Genomic DNA, 27,700 nt, shown 5'->3' with positions numbered 1-27,700 from the left:
ATGGGGACCCTGGGCCTGACCCAAGAAACCAGTTTTTCCTCCTGGGCCTCCAGGCCTGTGATGAAAGGGGCAGCTGTGAAGGTCTCTGATGTGGCCTGGAGATATTTTCCCTATGGTCTTGGGGATTAATGTTAGGCTTCTTGCTACTTATGCACATTTCTGCAGCCAGCTTGAGTTTCTCCCTAGAAAGTGGGGTTTTCTTTTCTATTGCATAATCAGGCTTCAGTTTTTCCACTTTTATGCTCTACTTCCCACATAAAACTGAATGCTTTTAAAAGAACTGAAGTCACCTCTTGAATGCTCTGCTGCTTAGAAATTTCTTCTGCTACATACCCTAAATCATCTTTCTCAAGTTCAAACTTCTACAAATATCCAAGGCAGGGGCAAAATGCTGCCAGTCTCTTTGCTAAAACATAACGAGAGTCACCTTTCCTCGAGTCCCCAAGTTCTTCATCTTCTGAGACCAACTCAGCCTGGACCTTATTGTTAATATTGCTGTCAGCATTTTGGGAAAGCCATTGAACAAGTGTCTAGGAAGTTCCAAACTTTCCCACATTTTCCTCTCTTCTTAGCCCTCCAAACTGTTCTAATCTCTGCCTGTTAACGCAGTTCCAAAATTGCTTCTACATTTTTGGGTATCTTTCCAGCAACACCCACTCTACTGGTACCAATTTACTGTATTAGTTTGTTTTCACACTGCTGATAAAGACATACCCAAGACTGAGAGGAAAAAGAGGTTTAATTGGATTTATAGGTCCACATGGCTCGGGAGGCCTCAGAATCATAGTTGGAGGTGAAAGGCACTTCTTACGTGGTGGCAGCAAGAGAAAATGAGGAAAAAGCAAAAGCGTCAGATCTTGTGAGACTTATTAGCTATCATGAGGATAGCACAGGAAAGACCAGCCCCCATTATTCAGTTACCTTCCCCTGGATCCCTCCCATAACACGGAATTCTGGGAGATACAATTCAAGTTGAGATTTGGGTGGGGATACAGCCAAATCATATCACTTTACATTTTATTTACTGTTTTTAATTAGAGAAAAATAAAATATTCCCTCATGAATAGGTAACAGTTAGAAACATGTTCCAAATCTGTACTCTAATTACAAGTTTGATAATGATCCTATCAATGTAGCTTCTTTGATGAGGCTACCCCTGGAAACAGGCTTCTTGTCAACCTACAAAAAAAGATGTTTGTTTTCCAGGAGAACAACTATCCAGCAATCTAAAATACATGAAATCGTTCAAGTACAAGTATCCAGGAGCAGAGACAGAACACAATCTCGTTCGATGCTAATAAGATAGACATTTTCTTTCATCAAAGCTGGGCATGCCCAGTCTAACTCTAAAGTTGTACTGTGATAAAAACTCAGGAAGAACTTTTATTATTCATGTAAGAGACAAAAAGTTGGCATTAAGATACCCTCTGGGTAGGAGCTTACACAGCTGGGCCAATTAAATCATGTTGAGAGAGAGAGCAACTAAGCAAACGTGCCTATTTGATTTGCTTGATTTCCCATGTTTGCTGTGATCAGTGGCTTTCTCTTTTGTCCATTCCTTTGGTTCCTGATTTGACTTTGCCTCTAGGCATTAGATTTTATCTTCAAATGCATCCTTCTATGACCATTCATTTTTGGACCAAGCTTGGATTTACAATTCTGTTACTGGCTCAGACTTCATTTCCATCCAATTTCATTCCACTGTGCTATAGTTTACAACATGTAAGTTGACTTATAAATAATTCCTGACTATGGATTTAAAGATTGAAAATAGATCAACAGAAACTTTGAAAATGTTAACATCTTCATTGCTTTTCTTAGTGTAGAAATGGCCAGTGTTTAGCTTAAAATCTGCGTGTGTGTGCGTGTGTGTGTGTGTGTGTGTGTGTGTGCAAGATATGGGGTTGAAAGACTTGCTCCTGGAATGTATTGTTGAGGAGAAAGCCTGTTGCTATCTGCCATACCTTGATTTATTTTGTGCAAAATGATCTTCTTGTTAAGTAATGAGCTCTTTCTATGTTCAGTTTAAATTAGGCACTTCATCAGAGTTCCTGGCTCTGCCTCCCCTTTTTGCTCACTTGCAGTCTTTGACATAACCCTAGGTGGCAATTGGCATCAGATATACTTTGCTTTGTAATCTCCTGCTTTGATTCTGACTGGGTACCCAGTCTGCTCATGCTCCTATCTTGAACAGGTTGACATGTACCAGACATTTAGTACTGAGTTACGTGCATTGTAAGTTAATTGAGATTCCTCTTCTTGATTAAAACACACGTCTTTACAGCAATGCTTTCCAAACTGTTCCATAAAACAGATTTATGTACACATGTCCCTGCCTTAATAATAAAGGGTTGATACATGGAAAGGACAGAAGTTTGGACATTTAACTTGTCATGCTTAGTACAGATTGAGTGTTAATTATAAGAGATTAAAGACATACTCAGTTCTATAGTGTAATGCTTCACTCCATTATTAGGTTTTTGAGGTGAGCAAGGTAATGTTCACGCTAAACAATTATGATTTAGGAAGGCATAGATCATTATTTTTTAGAACAGAATTTAAGTAATTTTTTTCTTTTTCTTATTATTCTGAAAAAAAAAAACAGTAATTATGCTAAATAAAATAACTGATCACACGTTATCTTAACAGATTAATTCTTTTAATCCTCACCTTCAACTCAATTGATTCCAGTTAAATCTTCCTTTTTTCATCTGAATTACAAGAAACCCATGGGTAATGTTTCTTGCAATATGTTTTATAAAAATTTTATTGGAAAGTTTGAAAATTTTCTACACATAATTGAAAAGGATCAGCTGGGCTCAGTGGTGCCTGCCTGCAGTCCCAGCTACTCAGGAAGCTGAGGCAAGAAGGATTGCCAGAGGCCAGGAAATTGAGGACAGAGTGTGCCATGATCATGCCTGTGACTAGTCACTGCACTCATGCCTGGGCAATATAGCAAAACTCCATCATTTTTGAAAGAAAGAAAGAAGAAAGAAATGGAGTTGGGATAACATAATTTATTGAAAGTAGTAAAATGATTATTCTATGGGTATCAAACAGATAAATGAAAATACACTTCAAACAAGTGAATTAAATAATTGATAATTGAAAACTCATATAAATAATTGATAATTGGTAATTCTGATATAAAGTCAGATTTAACAAGCGTTTCTACATGAAAAGTTCTATAAATAGGTCTGAACTGATTTACTACTAATAAGAGAATTGTGTTTGTAATGGGCCAGCACCTACTGAAGCCTTTCTTTATTTTAATAGTGCAAACATGTTTGCTATTTAAAATTGGGAAACCAGCTACCCGTGAAATCATGCTGCCATTTTTTCCTCATTAGCCCTTTGGTCTGATCTTCCTTGGAGAAGCTGATATTCCCTAACAGCCTAACAGTGCAGCTGGAGAAGCGGAGTTTTACTCAATTACATTTCTTTGCCCTGCTGTGGTTGGCAGATCACACTTGCTACTTACGAGGAATGGTAGTTTTGCCTTAAGGTAGAAGTATCTCAGGAAATGCAGGAAACACAGCTAATATTCCAGCTGTAATAACAAGTCCAAGCGTTCTACCTTTTAGGGAAAACTATTGGCATGCTGCCTTCTTTACACCTTCAGCCCTTTCAGGCCTCAGGCAAGTGTGATTCTGAGGTGAAGGAGGCTGCTCAGGGTGACGTAGTTTCTCCGTCTGCCTTTATGTTGCTTTGAGCTGTCTATGGTGAGATAAGATGCCTGTTTCAGGCAGCAGCTGTCTATCCAAAGCTTTGTAGCAGAGTTAGCTTCATTTAACATGCTGTTGGGAAGGATGGGGAGGAAAAAAGAGACCTAGTTTCTTAATAAGAACTTGAAGTGCCATTCATTTAACAAATAGTATTGAACACATACTCTGTAACTGGCACTGTGACCCTTACGCTTTTAAAATTCATTAGGAAGGGAGACATTGTGAGAGCAGGGAGGGGGACTACTTCTTACAGCGTATTGTTGTATTTGAGATTACTGTCCTTTGCCAGACTGGATAGTTAAGAATAAAAACTTATGTTCACCTCTATCACTTCTTTCAGTCAGGTGAAAGTAATTTTTCTCTCTCTTCTTCAAATAGCTCTGATTGAAATATGGCCTAGTTTCCTCAATAGCAATTTTAGATCTATAGTGAGAATAGCTGATATGTGTGCTTTGGCCATTTTCCCCATGACTAATTTTTCTGGTTTTATAGTATTATCACCCACTCAGAGAAAGGAATGGCACTATTCATTTTAAACAATTGCTTGGGACATCTGGATTTAGTCAGGTGTAGATCCAAATTATGACAGCTCTTTGGGTCCCAGTTGTCTAACATATCATAGAATCAGAGATCAGCCTCAGTGAGATGGAAACAGGACTCTCAGCTACAAGAGTGGGCTATCAACATTTTAACTTCCTGTTTCAGTTTTCATTTCTTCTCCTGCCTACAATAATTCTGCCTCTGTATTTGGTTACTTTGGCTCACATGTGAAAAAAGTGATTTCATTTGTGTTACATTTATTTCAGCAAATTGTTATGTTAGTTAGCTAAGTAAAATTCCAATTTAACAAACTCTAAATTTCCAGAATCTTTCATTGTAACATGTTAAATGATAATGAATGTACCCTCTGCTAATTAGACTTGGTGATAAGCAAAGCAAGCGTCCACCCATACGAAGCAAGTGTCCAGCCTTTTCTCGTTAATCAATCAACAAATTAAAAAAATCTCTTTGACCAATTCCAGCACTTTGGGAGGCTAAGGCGGCTGGATCACTAGATCCGGAGTTCAAGACCAGCCTGGCCAACACGACAAAATTCCGTCTCTACCAAAAATACAAAAATTAGCTGGGCATGATGGCATGCGCCTGTAATCCCAGCTACTTGGGGGGCTGAGGCAGGAGAATCGCTTGAACACAGGAGGTGGAGGTTGCAGCGAGCCGAGATCTCTCCACTGCACTCCGACCTTTTTTTGAGACGGAGTCTTGCTGCGTTGCTCAGGCTGAAGTGCAGTGGAGTGATCTTGGCTCACTGCAGCCTCCGCCTCCTGAGTTCAAGCTATCCTCCTAAAAAATAAAAAAAAAAAAAGTTTCTGGTACCTAGTTAAAGCCCCTGCAGGGTGTCTTTGTAAGAATTAGCAAATGGTGCTCTCTCTGGGCAGAGCAAGTAAAACAAGGCTTTCTCCAAGGGGCTGGAGTTCCTTCGGCTGGCTGAGTGGGAGGTGACCCAGGCCCTCCCTCCACACTGGGCCCGCTGCTCCTGTGCAGGCCACGGCCTTCCTAACCATCATGGCAACCCTGTGTATGGTACTGGAAGGCAGGAAGTAGAATTCTGTACCACTCTTAGCCCTTCCTATCTTCAGATTTCTGGAGGGTTTCTTATATATTTGTTTTATTTAATGGCATTAATCCATTATGTTGGTAGTGATGAGTGAGAAGGAAGGCCAGAGAATTACTATTTGATTTTAGGATAACGGTGGTGGCAGTTCAATACAGTTTCCCTTCCAGCATGGCATGTTAGGAGGCACGTAGCAGGCTTTTTCCTTAAAAAAGAAAGAAAGAAAGGGGGAGAGAGAGAGAGAGAGAGAGAGAGAGAGAGAGGAAGGAAGGAAGAGAGAGAGAGAGGGAGAGAGGGAGGGAGGGAGAGCGAGAGCGAGAGAGAGAGAGAGAGGAAGGAAGAAAGAAAGAAAAGAAAGAAAGAAAGAAAAAGAAAGAGAAAGAAAGAAATTCCTGGATAGTAATCTAAAGAATCACTTAGAAAGATTTGTTCATTTTAAAGAATGTGTTATCAAATGTTATTATCAAATGACTGCTTCTATAGCCAATGTACACACACAGGTATAGACTAAAACATCTCTGGTATGTGTTATTTATGATTATGTATTTGTAATTATAACAATGCTAATTCACCATTATGTTTTCTGCTTTAAAGTATCAAAAGCTGTTCTGCCAATTTCTCCCCTACCATATTTATCCAAACAGGAAAGGGACGAATAATAAAACTTGGGCTTTTTTTCCCCTCTTCTTTTTCCAGGTGATGTGTTCCACATCTCAGTCCCCAATAAATTAACCTTCGAGGAGGCTGCAAAAGAGTGTGAAAACTGGAATGCCAGGCTGGCAACAGTGGGGGAACTCCAGGCGGCATGGAGAAATGGCTTTGACCAGTGCGATTACGGGTGGCTGTCGGATGCCAGCGTGCGCCACCCTGTGACTGTGGCCAGGGCCCAGTGTGGAGGTGGTCTACTTGGGGTGAGAACCCTGTATCGTTTTGAGAACCAGACAGGCTTCCCTACCCCTGATAGCAGATTTGATGCCTACTGCTTTAAACGTAAGTGTTTGGTACCTTTTTAAAAATTACAAATTTAAAAAAAAAATCCTTCGAAGCATGCATTGATGTTCAACTAGCCGTTGGAATGGAATCCATGTCTTGCAGTGTGTGCACAGAATGGAAACAGTTCAGTGGTTTTCAAAAGCAAGCAAACTGAACAGCACTGATATGGTTAAAACCACAGGAATTTTGACAAATGGATTTGTAGAGGGGTGAGGAAATATCAGGTTAAGTTTTAACTGTGCTTTTTGTGTCCAGAGCCACAGAGTATATTTCCGGGTATTTTATATGAATTGCAGTCCTTAAATTTTGCAATTTGCTGCAATGCTGAGGCCAACTGAGGCTGAGTGAAATCTTTGAGATTGTTTATTTTGTCTTCGGTATCACTCTTTTTCTTTGTGATGGCAGATAATTTAAATCTCAGTAATTACAGGTGAGTACTTGAAGTTGACATGGAGACTCAAAATGTTCAAGTCATAACTAAAAATGAAGCATGCTATCGATAACAATCTCCATTTATTTCAAGTAATGGAAATATATGCCTTCTAGTGATTAATTCTGTAGTATCATATTGAAGTACAATATATGTTCTTTGCAACCTATAACATAGAGTATCTTTAGCTAGGTTTACTAATTAACGTTAGTTTTAAATAACATTTCTCAATATTCATAATACAATTATTTTAATTTTCCAGATGTCCTCAAATGATGTTAGCAATAGCAGTCACATGATGTAGTATCGTAATTGTACCATGCAAATTAAGCAAGTAATCTAGATTCTCATTGGAATATGTACTGAACTATCTATACTATGCTAGCTAAACAAAGCTCTCCCAGAATTTTGATGACCTTGGGTATATCCAAGACGGACAGAGTCAGGTTATGTTGAAACGAATTTGTAAATAATTGTGACTAAATTTCCAATGTATCTTGTTGTAGCAATATGTCACTAAAATGAGTACAAAATATACTAGTTTATTATATAATTGATTTCTAGAGTGAAATACACAGGCATTTTTAATCAACCAAAAAGACAGACTGTGATGTAGTCAGTAGAATGGATGTTAGTGCAACTAAAAGGTTTGCTTTCACATTTTTATCTCCTAGTAAGAAGCCTCTGCTTGGATCTCCTCTCTTAGACTCAGCTGTCTGAGTGTTAAAGCCACGTGTTGTGTATTAGCTTGATAGAAGCTGGTCAATCCACAAAGACTGTAGAAAATGCTAGCTTTTGTTCTCAGGCCCTGAAACAACAGAATTCTTCCGTAATCATTTTCCGGAAAACAGTAACAAAACCCTTATCTCTAAAAGTAGGCAGATGTACATTCCTTTAAGCCACATTGTCACAACTATGATTTTTCAAGCATTTCAGACTCTAAAATCAGTTTTACATTACGTGACTGATATAATTAAGGAGCAAAATCATATTGGTATGCTGGGGGAAAGGCATTGGAGAGGTTAAATTAGGGAAGGAGTAGAATTATCCAGCCTGACTTCCTTACTTGATATTTTCTTGTGCTTTATTAATAAAGCTGGCACTGGAAAACTTTTGAACAACGTTTTTCATCTCTTTAAGGGTAAAATTAAAATCAAGTCCTGGTTATAGCCACAAAGACTATTATTAAATAATTCATCCTGATGTGTTTTAAATTATTTAATTGAAGAATACCCAAGAAATAACAAGGTACTTATGTTTAAATAGAGTAATTACCTACTAAAATCTATGTAAAATTCAAAACATGTTTAAAAGTTTATACTCATTTTTATCTCTCTATTTACATATATATAACTTGTAAATATAATGAATTCATATTTCTCTTTTTTTCCCACCTAAGCATGTGGCTAGATTCTTATTTATTTTGTACTAAAGACCTTATTATATTCAGAATTCATTCAGCACATAGAAGGTTAAGAGTTTAACCATATAGAAGGCTTTTGTAAGCCACATACAACGCTAATAGCTTTCCAAAATTTATAATTCATTTTTCATAAATTCTTTTAGTACACACACACACACACACACACACACACACACACATGTTTTTGAGACGGAGTTTCACTCTTGTTGCCCAGGCTGGCGTACAATGACGAAATCTCAGCTCACTGCAACCTCCACCTCTTGGGTTCAAGTGATTCTCCTGCTTCAGCCTCCCAAGTAGCTGGAATTACAGGCATGCACCACCATGCCTGGCTAATTTTGTACTTTTAGTAGAGACGGGTTTTCACCATGTTGGTCAGGTTCGTCTTGAGCTCCTGACCTCAGGTGATCCATCTGCTTCAGCCTTCCAAAGTGCTGGGATTATAGGCATGAGCCACTGCTCTTGGCCTAGTATATATTTTTAAATAATTTGAAAAATATTTTCAAAATGACTTAATTGATATCCACTTTTCCACATAGTAAAGTAGTGACTAAATTCTGTAGGGTAAAATTTATAAGAGTCATGGCCTCAGCTATAGTTCCAAAAGTGATTTCAGAGAAATGCAGCTGGCTGGTTATGTAGAGAAATTTAGAAATATAATCATATTTTTCTTGTTTGCTTCCACCAAACATAGAAAGTGTTTTTTAAGTCACTTGGTGAATGAACAATGCCAAATCTTACTTTGCTTTAATTCCTTTTGCCTCATAAAGTCACTGACTAAAACATTCACAATGACAGATAAAAAATATAAAATTAGACTTTATTCTTTTAAAATAGATTTGAAAAATAGGCAAAGTAATGTCTTTGTAAGACAAAGTTTTCCTGCATATCTTCTCTTAATGATTAAACAACTTTGCATATTTTTTGACCTCAGAATTTAACAAGTTCTGTGAAAGTTGGAGAGTTATGCGAGGCTTTGAAAGATAATTTCATACATCTCCAAATTTAAGTGAATCAGAACTCATGATAATCTCGTAGAATGTTATTAATTATCTCCAGGAGAGGGAGATGGAACATGTTTCCTAGAAAACTCATTCTAATATTCCATGACCACCACTCTCAGATAATTTTTCTAATTAAGTACATTGTATTTGAATTTGAACCTTGTTTTCATTTTTGAGTTGGAAACCAAAATCTGAGTAACAGACATTTCTATTGCTGATGATGATTGTTTATTCATCCCTCTACTCCAACTGAAACAATTTTCTAGTTTTACAATTTCAATTTCCAAATTTCTAATCGTTGATATGCTCTTGCTTTGAAGTTTCATCATCATTTTTCACATTCGTCAGTTTATAATTAAGTTTGGAAATCAAAGTGGGAGTCCAGAGAAGCCTAAATTAATTCACACCACTTCCTATCCTATCTTATATATTCATTCATTGTTAAAATTGGCCTGCCCTTCTAACCTGTGGTTAGTTCATTATCTTTTTTTGTGTGTGCCCTAGTTCATAATCTGACCACATGTGCCAAAACGAATCTTTCCCTAATTGGTGTTTTACAAATGTTTCCTGTTTATTGAATTTGACTTTGTTAGCATTCCATCACTCACGAAACTTTAAAAAGATAGTTTGGATTGTAATTCTACTACTCGAATCGTTACAGTTTTTCTAACCATGTTTACATTTAGTTATGTATAACAAATTTAATATAGAAGAACCAAGTTAAAATTAGTCATTTCTCAATAATGTAGACAGCATGGGAATAAGTTAAATTGACTATCACGCTGCTAATAGGAGTGTTAAGTTTTATTAGGAAAATCTGCCTCATGTCTCACAGAGAAGATAGTCCATAGGACGAAAATGCCATAAGGACAGTGATGTGAAACATCTGTGGGCAGACAGCTGCAAAGGTTGGAAAGGAACTTTTGTGGGAAAAGAAGCATGTTGATTTATGTTGGCTTCTTCAGTAATAAAGTTGAAGGAATACTGGTAGTTTTCCAGAACCAAAACTTCTCCATGTGAATGCACCTATTGGAAGGACACTTTTAGAATAATCTGAAATTGTGTTTTTACTTTTACAGTAGTCATCATGAATACAGTGGTATTTATTCTTAAAATATCTCTTTATAGATATTGTGCTTTATGAAATTATTTCCTTTCCTGGAATGGCTGAAACAAATGGCACAGATGATCAGATACACTGACTTGTGATCAAAATCAGCTGTGAAGTTGATGAAAAAGCCACCCAAACTGAAAAGGAAGTCTGAGGTTTCCCATTCCAAGTAGTAGAATTAATTAACTTAATTATAAGCAGACCTTTTCTTTTTTTAACTAGGACTCTAAAATTATTGAAAACCTTCGTTTTTGGAAACAAAGTCACATAAATACTGGCTTTCTAGAGCAGATTCTCTAGGACATCTTGCTACCACTTTGTTAGGCAGCAGGACTAGAGGAAGGAATGCAACAGCAAGCACCACAGGAAGAATTGACAATGAAATGCAGTTATTTTAAAACTGTGAGTTAATTTTTAAAACACTAGAAACATATTTTCGTAGCACTGTAGAAAGTTTCTAGCAGAGGGCTTGGATTGGAACATAGGAAGCCTGGATTCACAATCCCTTTGGCCCTAATGCAATTGCACCTCTAAGTTAATTTCATTAGCCAAGGAAATACTCAGAGGGAAAAAGTAAATTTAGCTTTTTTGTTGTTGTTAATAATAATATGATTAAATTTTCTCTAATATGCTGTTTGCTAAGTATTTACATTGTTTCCATGGGAATTTTTTCTGTACATTTTTTTGTTACTATTTCCCCAGAGAATGCAGTTATAAGACAAACATGAAATTTGGCAGTTAAATGAAGTAACGGTTATGGAATTTCAGACGATAGAGAATTGAATTAAAATAGTCAACATTTTGGGTTTTTAAGTTGTTCATGTCAATCAAAAGAGAACAACGCTTTTCCCAGGGAATGAATGTAGGAAAAGCTTTTCTTTAAAAAGGGGAGGCAAGGGTTATTCAGTGTTTTTAAAGACTCCAACTCTTTTTTGGTTTAGTTTTGTTTTAATATTAGAAAGATAAACAGTGACAGACTTTAAAGAAGATATCATAATGTAAATAGTCATCAAGTGTTCATTATGAAATCAGTGGAGCTGAACTTTACAATGGTCTTTAAAATGGGAAATGACCATACCTAATAACAGCTCATGCCAGACAAAAAATAAGGAACTGGTTACAGCCTTAGTCTGATTTACAATAAAATCATATCATTGATTACGTTTTGACAGAGCAAACGGAGTTAAATGGTAGCTAGTTTTGTTTTTTTGAGGGCTCCTGTTCTGGAATTATTAAAAGTAAAAAATAAGATACTGTAGATTCTATGGCTATTACATCTCGGTGGACAAGCATTTACTCATAAAACCAGCTTTAAGTCCTACAGATGTAGCAAGGCAATAACTACAGGTTTCTTCCGGACAGTTCTTTCAAGTTCAGTGGCAACTATTAATAGTTTTTAGTTTTTAAAATACATATTTTTTTAAAATAAAAAAATAATCTTTATATGCTGGGCTGCTGCCTTTTCCTTGTGTTGAGAAAGAATATTGTTTACAAACTGTCACTTTTATACACAATTTAAACTTATTTCAATAGGCCAGGCTGTTCTCTGTAAATCTGGAGGTATTATAATGCAGCATTTTATGATGACAGGTTACTTTATATTGCGTGAGCCTGTTCTTTCTGATGCTCAGGGTTGTTCCCAGTAATTCGTAATTACAGACCTAAAATATATTATGTGGGTACTTTACTTCCTGTTCTACATTTGTGTTTCAGGCTAAAGTAAGCTTGGAACCGAGATCCCTTAGGAGATATAAACAGAGTGTGTAGAACATAGAACAAAATGTAGAACAACAACAAATGCTAACCAGCCTCTGCCAGGCACATTTTATAATTTATTAGAAAGAAATCTACACTACGAAGTTGAAAGAAAGCTGAAGACAAATGTCCAACACCTGGGATCAAGTGAAGAGTGGTATTAAAAAGTTTTCATATCCTGTTTTTATCAAAGTCTCCACATTATGGACAATGTAATGGTTTATATGTAACTTGGATACGTTTGATGTGGCTTTTTTGTTGTTTTGCAATCTGAGATACACCCTCTCCCTTGAGATAATATGCAGCAACTTGAAAAGAAGGGAGTATGTGGGGAAAGCTAGGGGCAGGGTACAGAAGCCTCCGGAAGAATAGTTCTGAATTCTCCTACTGGGCTTCAACTTGACGCTGTAGTTTCTGGTAAATAAACAATCTACTGTATCCAAAATCTGCATTCATGTTTTTCAAGCTTTTCCTTATCTTAAAACCATATAATATTAATTTTCCTTAACTGATAACAGTCATTCATACTTTTAGGTAAAAGCAGTGATAACCCTTATAACGTAAAACAGCTGATCAATTTACGACTATTAAGTGATCAATTATCTGTCGTTGGGTTAATTCAGGTATAGTTTGTAGGCTCTTCTCCATCACAGAACATGTTTGGGTCTCCCCAAAATACTCCCTACAAAATACTCAGGAGCACTTAACAAACACTGGGCATACAACTTTTTGTTAGCGACTTGTCTAATCAACTCTTTGAAATTATTTTTCTAGCTAAAGAGGCTACAACCATCGATTTGAGTATCCTCGCAGAAACTGCATCACCCAGTTTATCCAAAGAACCACAAATGGTTTCTGATAGAACTACACCAGTCATCCCTTTAGTTGATGAATTACCTGTCATTCCGACAGAGTTCCTTCCCGTGGGAAATATTGTCAATTTTGAACAGAAAGCCACAGTCCATCCTCAGGCTGTCACAGATAGTTTAGCCACCAAATTACCCACACCTACTGGCAGTACCAAGAAGCCTTGGGATATGGATGACTACTCACCTTCTGCTTCAGGACCTCTTAGAAAGCCAGATACATCAGAAATTGAGGAACAAGTGCTCCAGAGTACAACTGTCCTCTCCCATTATGCTACCGATTCATGGGATGGTGTCATGGAAGATACACAAACACAAGAATCGGCCACACAGATTGAACAAATTGAAGTGGGTCCTTTGGTAACATCTATGGAAATCTTAAAGCACATTCCTTCCAAGGAATTCCCTGTAACTGAAACACCATTGGTAACTGCAAGAAAGTCCTTGGAATCCAAAACTGAAAAGAAAATGGTAAGCACTGTGTCTGAATCGGAAACCACAGATCACCATAGATTCACCTTGAAGGAAGACGATGACGAAGACAGAACAGTTACAGTTGGATCTGATGAGAGCACCTTAATTTTTGGCCAAGTACCTGAAGTCGTTAAGGTATCAGAGACTTCAGAAGACACCACCCACACTCAGCTAGGGGACTTGGAGTCAGTCTCAGCATCCACAACTGTTTCAGGACCTTTAATTGTTCCTGACCGTAATGAATCATCTGTGGACAGATGGGAAGAGAGACAAACTAATGGCAGGATAATGGAAGATTTTTTTGGCAAATATCTGTCTATTACACCTTTTCCATCACAGCATCATACAGAAGTAGAATTGTTTCCTTATTCTGGTGATAAAATATTAGTAGAGGGAATTTCCACAGTTATTTATCCTTCACCAACAGAAATGACACGTGGAAGAGAAAGAACAGACACACTAATACCAGAGATGAGAACAGATGCTTACACAGATGAAACACAAGAAGAGATCACTAAAAGTTCATTTATGGGAAAAACAGAAGAAGAAGGCTTCCCTAGGATGACACCCTCTACATCTCCCTCAGAGCCCATTTGTGTTACAGAGTCTTCTGCAGAAGTGACCAAGGCTTTCGATTTCCCAACATTGACAACAAAGTTAAGTGCAGAGACAACAGAAGTAAGAGATACAGAGGAAGGCTTTACGGCAACTCCAGGTACTACAACATATGATGAAAATGTTACAACAGTGCATTTGACCCATAGCACTTTAAGGGTTGAAGTGGCCACTGTATCAAAATGGTCATGGGATGAAGATAATACAACATCCAAGCCTTTAGAATCTACAGAACCTTTTGCCTCTTCAAAATTGCCCCCTGCCTTACGCCCAACTGTGGGGATGAATGGTGAAGATAAAGAAATCCCAAGTTTTACTGAAGATGGAGGAGATGAATTTACTCTTATTCCAGTTAGTACTCAAAAGCAGTTAGAGGAGATTACTGATGAAGATTTAGCAGCCCATGGAAAATTCTCAATTAGATTTCAGCCAACTACATCAATTGTTATTGCAGAAAAGTCAACTTCAAGAGATTCAACAACGGAAGAAAAGGTTCCACCTACCACAAGCACTGAAGGCCAAGTTGTTTATGCAACCATGGAAGGAAGTGCTTTGGGTGAAGTAGAAGACGTGGACTTCTCTAAGCCAGTATCTACTGTTCCCCAATTTGCACACACTTCAGAGGTGGAAGGATTAGCATTTGTTAGTTATAGTAGCACCCAAGAGCCTACCACTTACGTAGACTCTTCCCATACCTTTCCAATTTCTGTAATTCCCAAGACAGACTGGGGATTGTTACTACCTTCTGTTCCATCAGAAGATGAAGTTGTAGGTGAACCCTCTCAAGACATGCGTGTCATTGATCAGACTCACCTTGAAGCAACTATTTCTCCTGAAACTATGAGAACAACAAAAATCACAGAGGTAACAACTCAGGAAGAATTCCCTTGCAAAGAAGAGACTTCAGAGAAAGCAGTTCCTGCTGTTAGTTCTACAGCTTGGACTCCCAGGGAGACAGTAACACCATTGGATGAACGAGAGGGCGATGGATCAGCATATACAGTCTTTGAAGATAAATTGTTGACAGGTTCTGAGAAAGTCCCAGTTTTAGAAATAACTCCAGCTGGAAAAGTTGATCACAGTGTGTCTTATCCACCAGGTGCTATAACTGAGCACAAAGTGAAAATGGATGAAATGGTAACACTAACACCAAGCATTGGGCCAAAAGTATCTTTAAGTCCAGGACCTGAACAAAAATATGAAACTGAAGGTAGTAGTACAACAGGATTTACATCGTCTTTGAGTCCTTTTAGCACGCATGTTACCTGGCCTATGGAAGAAACCACTACTGAGAAAACATACTTAGAGGATATTGATTTAGGCTCGAGGTTATTCGAAAAGCCCAAAGCCACAGAACTCCCAGAATTTTCAACAATCAAAGTCACAGTTCCAAGTGATATTAGCACTATCTTCAGTTCAGTAGACAGACTTCACACAACTTCAGCAATCAAGCCGTCTTCCGCGTTCACTAAGAAACCACCTCTCATGGACAGGGAACCTGGTGAAGAAACAACCAGTGACATGGTAATCATTGGAGAATCATCATCTCAGGTTCCTCCCACTACCCTTGAAGATATTGTAGCTAAGGAAACGGAAGCTGATATTGATAGAGAGTATTTCACGACTTCAAGTACTCAAGCTACACAGCCAACAAGACCACCCACTGTGGAAGACAAAGAGGCCTTTGGACCTCAGGCACTTTCTACTCCACAGCCCCCAGTGGGGACAAAATTACACTCTGACATTAATGTTTATATTATTGAGGTCAGAGAAAACAAGACAGGTAAGTCTTTGCTTTCTAGACTACCATTGAAGGCAATCTGCATTTTATCTTGAAAGTTACTTTTTGGGAAAATAAAATCAACATACCAAATGCTGCCGTTAGAAGATAACTGGAGTGTGAAAAATAAATGTTTTAGCTTCATTTATTTGTACAAGAATTGGAAGAATGTGTTAAACAATGTGGAAGAATGTTAGATACAATTTTAGGTTAAAAGTCATAAGAAGCCCTGCTTTGTCATCTAATATAACCAAATCATCACTATTACATCACTTCAGAACATGCAGAACAAAGTGTTTTAATTTCAGTGTCTTTTCATACATTACTACTCAAGTGTAGCACTAGATTGTGTTAACATCCCATTGGTCTTTAACTATTAACCTTCAGTACTTACAATGTGGACGGCTAAAATGGTTTTGCATATCCCTACGGTTTGATGGAAAGACATTTAAAGGTTTGCTTTGGTTTTTCTCTTCCAGGATTTTGCAGGTTTATTATATGACTTGTGTGGTGGGTAATAGGTCTCTAATGTAAGTGTTCTTTTAATGTAAATGCAACATATTCTTATGCTGTTGTTTTGGGGATTTTACCGTGATTTTATCTATTTAGAGCAAATACAACCTAGCTCAATTATAGGGAGTATTACAGTTCATTGTATTAAATATATTATCAGAAGGTGGATATGTATGCATTATTTTGCTTCCTAAAAACCAGGCTGTAATGTTGTTTATTTTATGATTTAATTGTTTTACTTCTAGGAATAGTTGTGATGCCTTCTATTCCACTCAACTATTTTAGCTCTGTGGCAGAACTCTTAAAAGCTGTTTCTTTACTTTGATTAATACTTGCAGTTGTCATGATCAAGGTGAGATCGCACCATCTTTTACCGATGATAAGCTGAGTTGAGAATACATAGCAAATGCAGTTCAATAAATCAATTCAGGTTTGTCTCTTTCTAATTTAGAAGTTAAGATCACAGATGTTAGTTATGTTGCTGTATTCTCATTTTCATATAAGAGTTAAATGAATAAAAAATTTTCATTTTTTTCTTGACCTGACTGTAAGAAGACAGAGTAGAAGAATGTTCTGTGTTAGCTGGGTTTCTCTCTTACTGTTGGGATGTTCCCTTTCGAGTCTCATTTTTCTGAAGGCTGATGCTATCCTCACCTATTGGAAACAAACGAGTAGCGTTGTGGTCACGTCTGATTGCATGTAGTGCTGTTAGTGGAAATTTCATGGCTTCTACTCTCCAAAACTTTCTGTGTGAAAGCTTTGGCTTGTCAGTGAATAGTAGAGAAGAGAACACACTCACAGAGCACTAAAATTAATCTGCACTTCCCAATACAGTTTTAAAAGGCCAGGATTTGATCATGATTTTCTTGCTGATGATATTATTTCTTGGAAACCATAACATATTTCCGCTTTTCCACACCATTTTTCATCTCTCGGAACTGGTGTAGGAAAGAGTAAATGAATTGCCAAGAAGTTGGAATGAGGATTGCGTTAGTAAGGCTGGAAAAGAGACAGGAAGATATAACTGTGGGGGGGAAAAAAAAGAAGAAGCAAACAGAAGTAAAAAGTAAATTACTACCAACACTTAGTTTGATAATTTAAAAAATACCAGAATGAATATGCAGATTGTTTTTTAATATATAGTCCTCTGTTACTGTAGATAATAAGTTGAGTTGAATAATATGAAACCCAGTAAAAATGTTCTGCATTTAAAAACTCTTCTAAGTGGGAAACTGCCAGGTAAAGTTATGACGGTCAAATTACAAAATGGAAAAAGTGAAACTTCATCTCTCTGAAAGAATTGACAGTCATCAGAAAAAAAGAACTAAGTTATAAACGGTTACTGGAAATGGAGGGTCTAAGTAAGCTAAAGCTGAGATAATTTTACAAAGGTGTATATTTATAAGCGAGTTGTGGACTTCATTCAGCTAGACCTGGCCAATATGTATGGGTGCTCTTCTCTTATGCTTCCAAAATGGGGGACTATAGTCCACCTTCAAACTAATTTGGTTTTGAATAATAATAGATCAGAGAACTGTACAGTACTTGGTTACTTCCATCAGGCAGAATTCTAATGTGAGAGTGTGTGTATGTGTGTGCAGGGGAGGGGATGTGTCTGTGGAGTAATTACGTATCTGCCTGCCTGCCTGTCGTTATCTGTATTTTTGTGTGTTGTGTACATGCTGCTCTCCTTAACTAAAAGCATTGTTTATTGTCTTCACAAGACATTGGAGTTTACTCAGCTCTAACTGCTTACCTATACTAATATTTATTTTCTATGAGAAACTTTATCTTCTAACATTTTGAGCTTTGGCAAGGGAAAATCCTAAAGCAGATGTTCAATTAATGAGTTTCAAGGCAGGTGTATACCTTAATAAGGAAAAGGGCATATGTGCCTGGAGAACCAACCTTTTTATGTATCAAGGCACAATTTTCCAGACTGGAAAATCCTTGGTACATGTGTGAACTTGCATAAATCTATTCACAAGAATAGAATCCACCTTTATATATACTGTATATCGAAGTAAGCAAAAATACCACCCATGCTACCCTAAACCCAGGCATTCAATAATTTTTTTGCTGCACTCAGCGAGTCATATAAATCTTGATTTTTTTTCTTTTTTTGCTACTATGAAACAAAACATGCTACTCAGGACACACTTATGTTATACTTGCTCAAATGGATCTTAAAAGCAACTTGCGGTGCTGTTGCTAGAGGGCAACTGTAGTTAGCAGTTAAAAAAATCTGAAGGAACTTTTCAGCTCATAAAAGTTTTACGAGCTGAAAAATGCTATGGGGTGTGTTTAACAGTGGTTCAGGGGATACTGAAAACTTTATTCCTGTCTATTTTAGGAGTAATTTGCACACCTGCATTTTGAAAAATTATTGAAAGGCTTTCTTTGTGAACATGCATGAAGGCCTAGAATTTGAAGGTGTAGTTTCTTCAACTCTAGATTTTTTTTTTTTTTTTAAAGAACACTTCTCTAAATCATCTGAAATGTTGCAAGGTAGTGGAACAGAAACTGTGACTGTTTTTAAAAACTGACATACTGGTATTTTTAAATCAAAGAATAATTTAGAAGTGTGTGGATATTCAATATCAAAGTTATTATAAAAATACTTATAACCCTAAAATAGGCAGCTTATTACCTTTTTTTTTCTCATGAAAATGGAATTTTTTTTATTAGGATGCTCACAGAAGCTTATTACCTTTTCTAACAAACAAATTCATATATGCTACTTATTATGTGTCGGGCCTATTTGATATTGTCTTGTTAGGTGTTTTTTTTTTTTTTTCTACTGGTTTTATATCTACCCAAATGTAAGTGAAAGTCAGGTGCAAAGCAATATTAAATCAAATGATAGAAAGATTAGGATATTGGTAAAATTATTAATGTAATGCTATTAAAGATTAATTCGATTTTGAGAAATACACAAAAAGCTAAAAGCTTATTTTCTAAATATGGTGTTATGGAGAGGAAAAAGAACAAGGAACGTTGGCTCTGAGAGCAGGAGACAGCTGGGTAGATATCAATCATTACGTCATTGATTGCAGTCATCACTTTTTAAAAGGTAATGTTTATTTAAGATAGTCTCATATAATTATTAAAAAATCACGTATTTTCTATTTTTATAGAATTTTATAAAACTTTTTAATTAAATAAAAAAATTACTTTCCGATTTGTTATTATAAGATCCGGGTCCTTTCTTCAAACAAAGTCTTATTGAGAGCTCCTGTATCTTGAACAGACAAAAGAGTAGCTGGATTGGTTGAAGTTTGAGGGGGGGAGATCTGGAGCCTCACTCCCTTGGGACCTTCTCCTCATCACCTGTGGTGGTTTCTAAAATAACATGTACCTCAGAACACAGCTAGAAAAAGAATGATATCTAGACAATTAAAAATAAAGCAAAAACAGTTACTCATTCCTGAGAGAATTAAGTTCTTAAAAGTAAAAATGTTTTAAAAATTGGTCTGATTATCTATATCTCTATCTCAGTATAATTATACACATTTAACATTTACCTTTGACTCACTATATGAATGGTGCTGAATAAAACAAATTAACAAATATTGTTTCAATCTTATTGATGCCTATGTGTCATTAAGATAATATATAATGGTATTTCAGAGTCTCGCCTGTATGTGCAAAACTAAGTCATCTTCTAGCAGAGCACAGTCAATCAAGAATTACCTTCAGGTAAAGCTATAGCATGTCTAGTCCTTTGATGGATATTAAAGGAGGTCATAAAAGAAACATAAACTATAGGCTGTGCTCCCAAGGCCTCTAAGTGCCTATTGGCTGGCTAACGTTAACACAATCAAATACAATTATACAAAAACATGGTTACACACTAGGTAGTAATGGTATGACAGACTGTGAATAATAGGTGAGGTCGGAAAAGGAAGGAATCAATAAAGACAGGAAGTTACAGAATATTTCATGAGAAGGAGGAGACTCATGCCAGTCTCTCCGGGAGGGATAGATTACAATCCAATTACAAGAAGCCAGTTATTAGGCAATTGCTTCCCAACATGAGCTTACCAGAGGAGTTAAGGAGCCCCAAATATAAACAGCTGTTTTTCTTTTTTTAAATTGCATTTTAGGTTTTGGGGTACATGTGAAGAACATGCAAGATTGTTGCATAGGTACACACATGGCAGCGTGATTTGCGCCTTCCTCCCCTTCACCTGTATCTGGCATTTCTCCCCATGCTATCTCTCCCCAACTCCCCACCCCCTGCTGTCCTTTCCCTATTTCCCGCCAACAGACCCCAGTGTGTGATGCTCCCTTCCCTGTGTCCATGTGTTCTCTTTGTTCAACACTGGCCTATGAGTGAGAACATGCGGTGTTTGATTTTCTGCTCTTGTGTCAGTTTGCTGAGAATGATGGTTTCCAGGTTTATCCATGTCCAGCACTTCTAAACCACTTCTGAAGCAGGCCATGTCATCCCAACGCTATTTGACATGGTCTGCTTCAGAAGTTGAGTACCTTCCTAGGCCTCATGCACAAACTAGTACAGTTCATGGAAACCAGAGATATTCTGCCAACTTCTCGAGGAAGGAGTGAGTGTTCTTACACTTCTGAGCTTCAGTGATTCATACATTTTGATATGACAGCGTGTTCTGTGGGTTAAGTACATTTACCTTTTCAAAATATATTACCATGAAGTATCATGGTTCAGAATTACACTTACAAAGTTAAATGGCATAAAACTACTTTGTAAAAAGTACCTACACTCTCTAAAAGGTGACTTAAAGGTTTATGGCATCTTAATTCAAGTGAATACTGAATCAGTAGGATTATAGAGCAGGTGCTCTAAGTTAGGGAGTCTGGAGTCAGTCTCTTCTTAGCTTATATGCAATGTGGACTCAAGACTTTCTCAACTTCCCTGTCAGAATTTTTAACATATTAAAATGGCTACTACTATATGGAATGATATTTTCTAAACTTTGACACATACTCTTTCTCCAAATCACAGGGGTTATGAAACAAAGATACACACACACATGTTCATACATACACACACACATGCATATATATATATACACATATGCATATACACTCACATATGCAGGTAATATGTAGATAAATTTTTTTCTAATTTATTCAACAGTCAAATAATGACAATATGCTAACTACATTAGAACCGGATTTTTTTGGAAGTACATTCTAGTTAATATTCTGAAGGAATGTGAAGATGTAGTTAGTTTGCTTCGTAGTATACATGGAAGAGGCAGTTAATGTGGTAGAAAGAGCCTTGGGAAAGAGACCTGGGTTCACTGTCAACCTTGTTGCAGGCGGCGCTCTGTATCCACGATTCTGCCTCCTCTGACTTGACCAAACATGGATAGAGAATATTTGGAAAAAAAAAAAAATAACGCACCACAATAAAAAAGAACAATACAACAATAAAAAAATTACAAATAAAACCCCAACACTTTAATAACTATATGGCATTTACATTGTGTTAGGTATTATAAGTAATTTAGAGATGATTTAGAGTATATGTATATGAACCTATATGTAGGATTCCTGCAAATACTATGCCATTCTATAGAAAGGACTTGAGTACCATGGATTTTGGTACTCAAGTCCTTTCTATAGAATGGCATAGTATTTGCAGGAATTCTTGGGGGTCCTAGAACCAATCCCCCGTGGCTAGTGAAGGATAACTGTATTTACAGTCTGTTTGGTCTTGTAGAAATTACTTAACCTCCGCAGGCCTCAGTTATTACATAATTAAAAATGTATACTAATATTACAACCTCACCACATTGCTTTAAGAAGGGGATCTCTGAGTGATTGCCACATGCAAGTTGCTGTGACAGGCACTTCACACATTTAATATTCCTTGAGTGACTAGAAAGCACCAAGCACAATGCCTGGTACATAGTAACAACTTAGTACAAATTAATCCCCTGTGGGCTTTAAAAATTACTTCATTTCAGACTTCTAAATATGGGAAAATATAAACTGTTTTGTACTAAATAGGTAAAAACCAAATGATCTTAAAATTCAAGATCATTTGTGTCACAAGGAGCCAAGTATAATTATGTTTTAGTATCTCCTTGACTGAAATACCTTCTTCAAATTTGAATCCTACATAGGTTGTGTTTTTTAGGATGGTGCCATTTTGGACGCAAATCAGAAGCAGCTGTAGCCCTTAATTAAAATGTAAATATAGTATTGGGTCTGTAGGATCTAAGAGTAGAATTTATTAGCTTTTTGATTTTTCTCACGTGTGAAAGTTAGGCTTATGATTTGGATAGCTACCAATTTGATATTTTTCTCATAAAAATCATTTTACAAATTCTCGATATATTTCCCCAGGTATTGGGCCTAGCTTCCTGCCTATTTATAGAATGGATTGGGCATTCCCGGCTGTCTTTTTGTTGTTGTCAAGGAAACTCCCAGTTCTCTACACAGGGATTACATTCTTCTTTCTTAATAGCTCTTAGATCGTTCATTTGTGCAATGAATAAAAAATGTATTCACGGGTCCAGACAGTGTTCAGAACTTTTTTGGTGGATGAGGGGCGTAGCTAAGGGGAGAAAAGTGCCTGGTGAGAGGAGCAATAGGGATAAAAGGAGAGGGAAAGAAATGCCCACTGAGGGTCCATTTTAATTAGGTAAAGCTGAAAATTATATGCTTTAAAAAAGACATTGCCTACGTTTGTCAGTTTAGAAAATGTATAACATTACTTTTCACTGGGGCCAGTGTTGTCATGTACAAAAATGTTGGTTATTAAGTGGCTTCATTAAGAGAATAGTTCCAAGATTGGGGCCCAGGTTGGTGGGGGCAGGATGGACAAGGGAGTGATGATGTCTTTTAGTTAAAAACTGTTGTATATTTTTTCATTTCTGCTGAAGTAGTTTGAATTTTTTTACAACCTAATTGAGGTGATCTAAAATATAAAAATATTCCTCATCCTGGGATGTCCTGTGGACATCTGAGAACTCATTTGATTGCAATAAATGTGGTGTTCCTTAGAGCGTGCCAGCGTTTAGACTTTCTGAATGTGAATCCGGAGGGAAACACACATCTATTGACAAGAAAATGGAAATAATTATTTTTAAAAAGAGTGAGTTGATCTTTTGAAGGAAAATAAATTTTGAATGATTGGGTAGTATATACAGATTTTGATTCTCCATAAATAATTTAAGTTTTAAAAGGAGATTTTAAACTAGAAAGAAGGAATCTCTGGAGTGAGAGGAAAAGTTCAGTTGTATTTCAGTATCAATGCCTCTGAAAAGATACACGGTGCCACTGTGTTATACCCGGAAATGCTTACTCCCGTGTACAACCAGTACACTGAAAGCATCGTGACTGGCTTTCAGTGACTTCATCTTTTCACCTTGTAGCACAGTCTCCCTGGTGTCTCACAAGGGTAGCTTAGTTACTTTGGCCATGTGCTTCATATAGTAGGTTTCTGGAGGTTTGGTTGTTTCTAAGATGAGAAAGGTAAAAGATAGTGTATATTTCTGGAGAGTACAATGGAATATAGTATAATCCTCATTTTTACTGTGCCGAAAACTTATCTTCCTCTGCTTTATGAAGGAACGCATCTGCTATCTGCAGACAGAACATTCTCTTTGATCTCCTCACACTCACCCCCAGAACATGTTTTAGAGGTCTATTGAAATAAAGTCATTCAATCAGGCTACTAACTGTTTGCTGGGGAAAAGAAAATAATACAATTCATAATACTATAATTGTAATTTATAATGCATCTTATAAAAGAAATAAATTCAATTTATAGCTTAGTTGGGAGGCAACTTGAACTAAATAGTAAACAAGAGAGTACATATCAAAATTAATTGCTTGCTTCATTAAAAAAAATTGAGGCAAATGTGAAATAAGAAGTATCTTTAGCATGCAAAGTCTCGGAACTGATCTCAGAAGAAACTCTAGGCACATGTTCCTTCATCGAGCATCCACCCAGTTTACCTGGGAAGGTGTAGAGTCTCCCCAACCAGGCACCAGCTGGCTGAACACTCATGGTGCCACTATATACCTTGGTTTGAGGGGCATCAGGAAATAGTCCAGGGCTTAAATACTGCCCACACCATTTCTTAACCCTAGTTATATGTCAGAATCATCAGGGTCTCCCCAAATAAAAATACTCACATTTCCATTCCCTCCAGACAACTTGAAATTGAATTTCTAGTGGTAGGGCTCAGGAATTTGCATTTTTTTTTTAAAAAAATCAGCTTTATTTATTTCTTATTAGGCATCTTTATTTTTAAGTGCCTCTCCTGCGTTTTGCTGCAACAGTGAGTGTTGAATGCTACTAATGACTAAAGGCTTTCTGATCTTTAGAAGATCTGCTGAAATGCAGAACCCTGGGGAGGGGCTGCTTCACGTCTCTCTTGGTTTAAGCTGTACTCTATGTTAAGGGAAAAGAATATAACTGATTCAGCCTTCTCTGAGTGAAATGGTGGCCTTTGATCAGATTTGGGGGAGTACAGTTTTTGTCACAAATGTTAAATAGCACTTGGCATCAGTTAATGAGGAGGAAAAGGGAATGAACTGTTATCAAAATAATTTTTTTTTAATTTTGGGAATAATAATTGAATCAAAAGTACTATTGAAGACTGGGAGTAATATTGAAGAGTACCTCCTTAATTACTCAAAACCACATACTTTACACTTTGCTATACCCATGTTAAGTTCTATCTGCAAACATAGAAATGAAAAGGAAATATGCCTGTGGCTTAAGCATTCCTTGGCTGTACTACCAAAGTTAGTTTGTTCAATATCCATTTACATTAGAGAAAAACTGTGATTACTGCCTTAATGTAAGCCTACATGGATTTGGAAAAAAAAAAAGATGAAAAATGTATTGAGACTGCACATTTAACACATTTAAATTATCTAGATTTTTATAACCACAAAAGTCTTTAGAGTTTGAGTTGTTTGTATGATTCTTTAGTTGTAGATCAGACTAAGCTGTAATTGCAACCAAAAAACATTTTTTTCAGTCTGAGATACAAATCTTTCAAATGAAGTCTCAATCCAGCAGAATGTAAACTTTATTTGTAATGATAATTATGTCTACATTCTTCCAACTAGATTCCGGAAAGAGGAGCTAAGTGGCTAGAGGGCGAGAGTATGAAGAGCATTATGTGTTTAAAGATTCCCTTCACATTAATTAAGGAATAGAAAATTTAGGTAGGGAAGCGAGATTAAAAAATGAAAATACGAGGACACTTAGAAATGAGAACCTGTATGACATACATCCTATGACAAACAGATCAAAGATATGGCTAGTTTGGGCTGAGGTGTTTTAGAAAAGATATATTGGAGGATGAGGGCTTCCGTGGATCATTCCTAATTGGATGAGTAAAGTTCAAAGGGGGATATATGAAGCATCCCAAGCTGGAGATTGTGGGCTGCAGTGGTGTCTTCTTGCCTAAGTCTGAGGCTGGAATGAGGAAGATACTAAGATAGGAACAGGGAGCTGCTGGGCTCTTAAATATCTTAAAGAATTTAAAGCTTTCTCTCTTTAAATTCTGCAAGTGTTTCTCAAGCACTTCAGGAAGGCGACTGTCTATTGTATTTTTTTTAATAAAACAAAATTTTTTTGTTACACATTAAAATGAGATCCATTTTAATAAAGAAATGTGATCCTAATATATCTCTGCTGAGTAGATTGGTATACACTCACATTTAATTAAAAGCTCCTAAACTTAAATTGTAAAGTTCCCCAAGGAGAACATGAACTATAACCAGCTGCCTATGCATCTTAGCAACTATGTTTTGTGTCTGGTAACAGTATGACTGGAAGACTTGTGCTCTGTCTACAAAACTTTGCTATGAAGTACTTAAAAATACTTGGTGAATAATTTGAAGTCAGCTAGCAATAAAGCTTTGTGTGAAATGTCATTAAAAAAACCTATTAACCATGGTACTGGTATATTCACGTCAAGCTGTTAAAATACATTCATATAAACATAGAAAAGATTATGCATACACTCTGTAGAGTTCTGTGGTTTGACTCTTGAAATCCAAATAAAAGTTATATTGCCTTTTGAGCAAAATTCTAGAATAGAGCAGTCTTTTATAAGGCCTTGTTCATCGAAGAGCTTGGAATGTCAATTACACCATTGGGTTGCTCTGTTCCTATGAAATACAGCAGATCACCATTTTGGAATGAGATTCCTCCTCTCACAATAGCATGAGTGTCCCCCACTTACTATACACCACAAAGAAACTTTTCTGGTTTGCAATAATTACAGCTGTTGAGATTCTCTAATAATAGGTGTGGGTGGAGGTGGTGATAGGAAAGGGGGATGAAAAGGCAATTTCAGAGGAAGGATAAACAAAGAGGGGCAAGTAGGATTTGGTGAGATGCAAGGGGTTAGTGGCAGGAATTTGGGTGACAGGGCAGGGAAAAATTGATCTGTATACGGTAATGGTAGACAGGTTTTATACCCCACCTTTTCCTGCTATTGGATGTTAAAAGTATGGGAAGAAATAAGCTATACTGACAGAATAAAACTTAGATTGGTAAGTATAGGAAATGTCAGCAGAAAATTTTAACTTTAAAGCCCTAGGTAATTAACATTTCTCTTTCCTTCATACATTAAGAAATCCAGCCAGGTGCAGTGGTACACACCTGTAATCCCAGTACTCTAGGAGGCTGAGGCAGGAGGATTGCTTGAACTCAGGAGTGTGAAGCTCCCTATGATGGTATTCCTGCACTCCAGCCTGGGCAACAGTTCAGGACCCTGTCAAAAAAAATTTCGATAAAACCATTTGCAAGTTGTCACAACTTATTTAAATAATAATTATAGTTGCTTAATTGTGAGACTATTACTTTCAGAAAAAGGAAACAAAATAATTTCAACTCCCATTTTATGTTATTTTTTGAAATTAAGTAATTCCCATTTAGTAGATAATTTCTTTCTGGGGAAAGAAATCTAATATACAACATTAAGATTGCAGTTAATAAAATTGTATTGGGATTTTTAAAGTAGATTTCAGTTGCTTTTCTCACAAAAAAGATGGTATATATGTTGATCTGCTTCATTTTTCCATCTACATATATCTTATAACATCATGGTGTAAACCTCAAATACACAACAGAATTTATTTAAAAAAAAAAAAAAGAAAATTTCGGCTGAGCATGGTGGCTCAAACTTATAATCCTAGCACTTTGGGAGAACATAGTGGGCGGATCACGAGTTCAGGAGATTGAGACCATCCTGGTCAACATGGTGAAAACTCATCTCTACTAAAAATACAAAAACTAGCTGGACATGGTGGTGCAAGCTAATTTTTGTAGTCCCAGCTACTTGGGAGGCTGAGGCAGGAGAATCGCTTGAACCCAGGAGGCAGAGGTTGCAGTGGGCTGAGATCGAGCAACTGCACTCCAGCCTGGTGACAGAGCAAGA

General features: G+C 36.9%; 1 protein-coding gene across 3 annotated transcripts in view; it reads left to right on the top strand.

Moving 5' to 3' along the window:
- Positions 1–27,700, top strand: part of VCAN (versican) — a 107,275-nt gene that overhangs the window by 33,971 nt on the left and 45,604 nt on the right. For 2 of the 3 annotated variants that reach the window (XM_074384085.1, XM_010340685.3), the window contains exon 6: positions 6,034–6,327. In XM_074384085.1, coding sequence (XP_074240186.1) covers positions 6,034–6,327 — 294 coding nt within the window. Of the gene's footprint in view, positions 1–6,033; positions 6,328–12,827; positions 15,792–27,700 lie in introns of all 3 variants that reach the window. The other variant, XM_003920784.4, reaches the window with a different exon arrangement.

This window comes from Saimiri boliviensis, chromosome 1 (assembly GCF_048565385.1).
Source record: "Saimiri boliviensis isolate mSaiBol1 chromosome 1, mSaiBol1.pri, whole genome shotgun sequence".
Taxonomy (NCBI): Eukaryota; Metazoa; Chordata; class Mammalia; order Primates; family Cebidae; genus Saimiri; species Saimiri boliviensis.
Note: the sequence above shows the minus strand (reverse complement) of the source record. Positions and strands in the feature narration are given on the sequence as shown.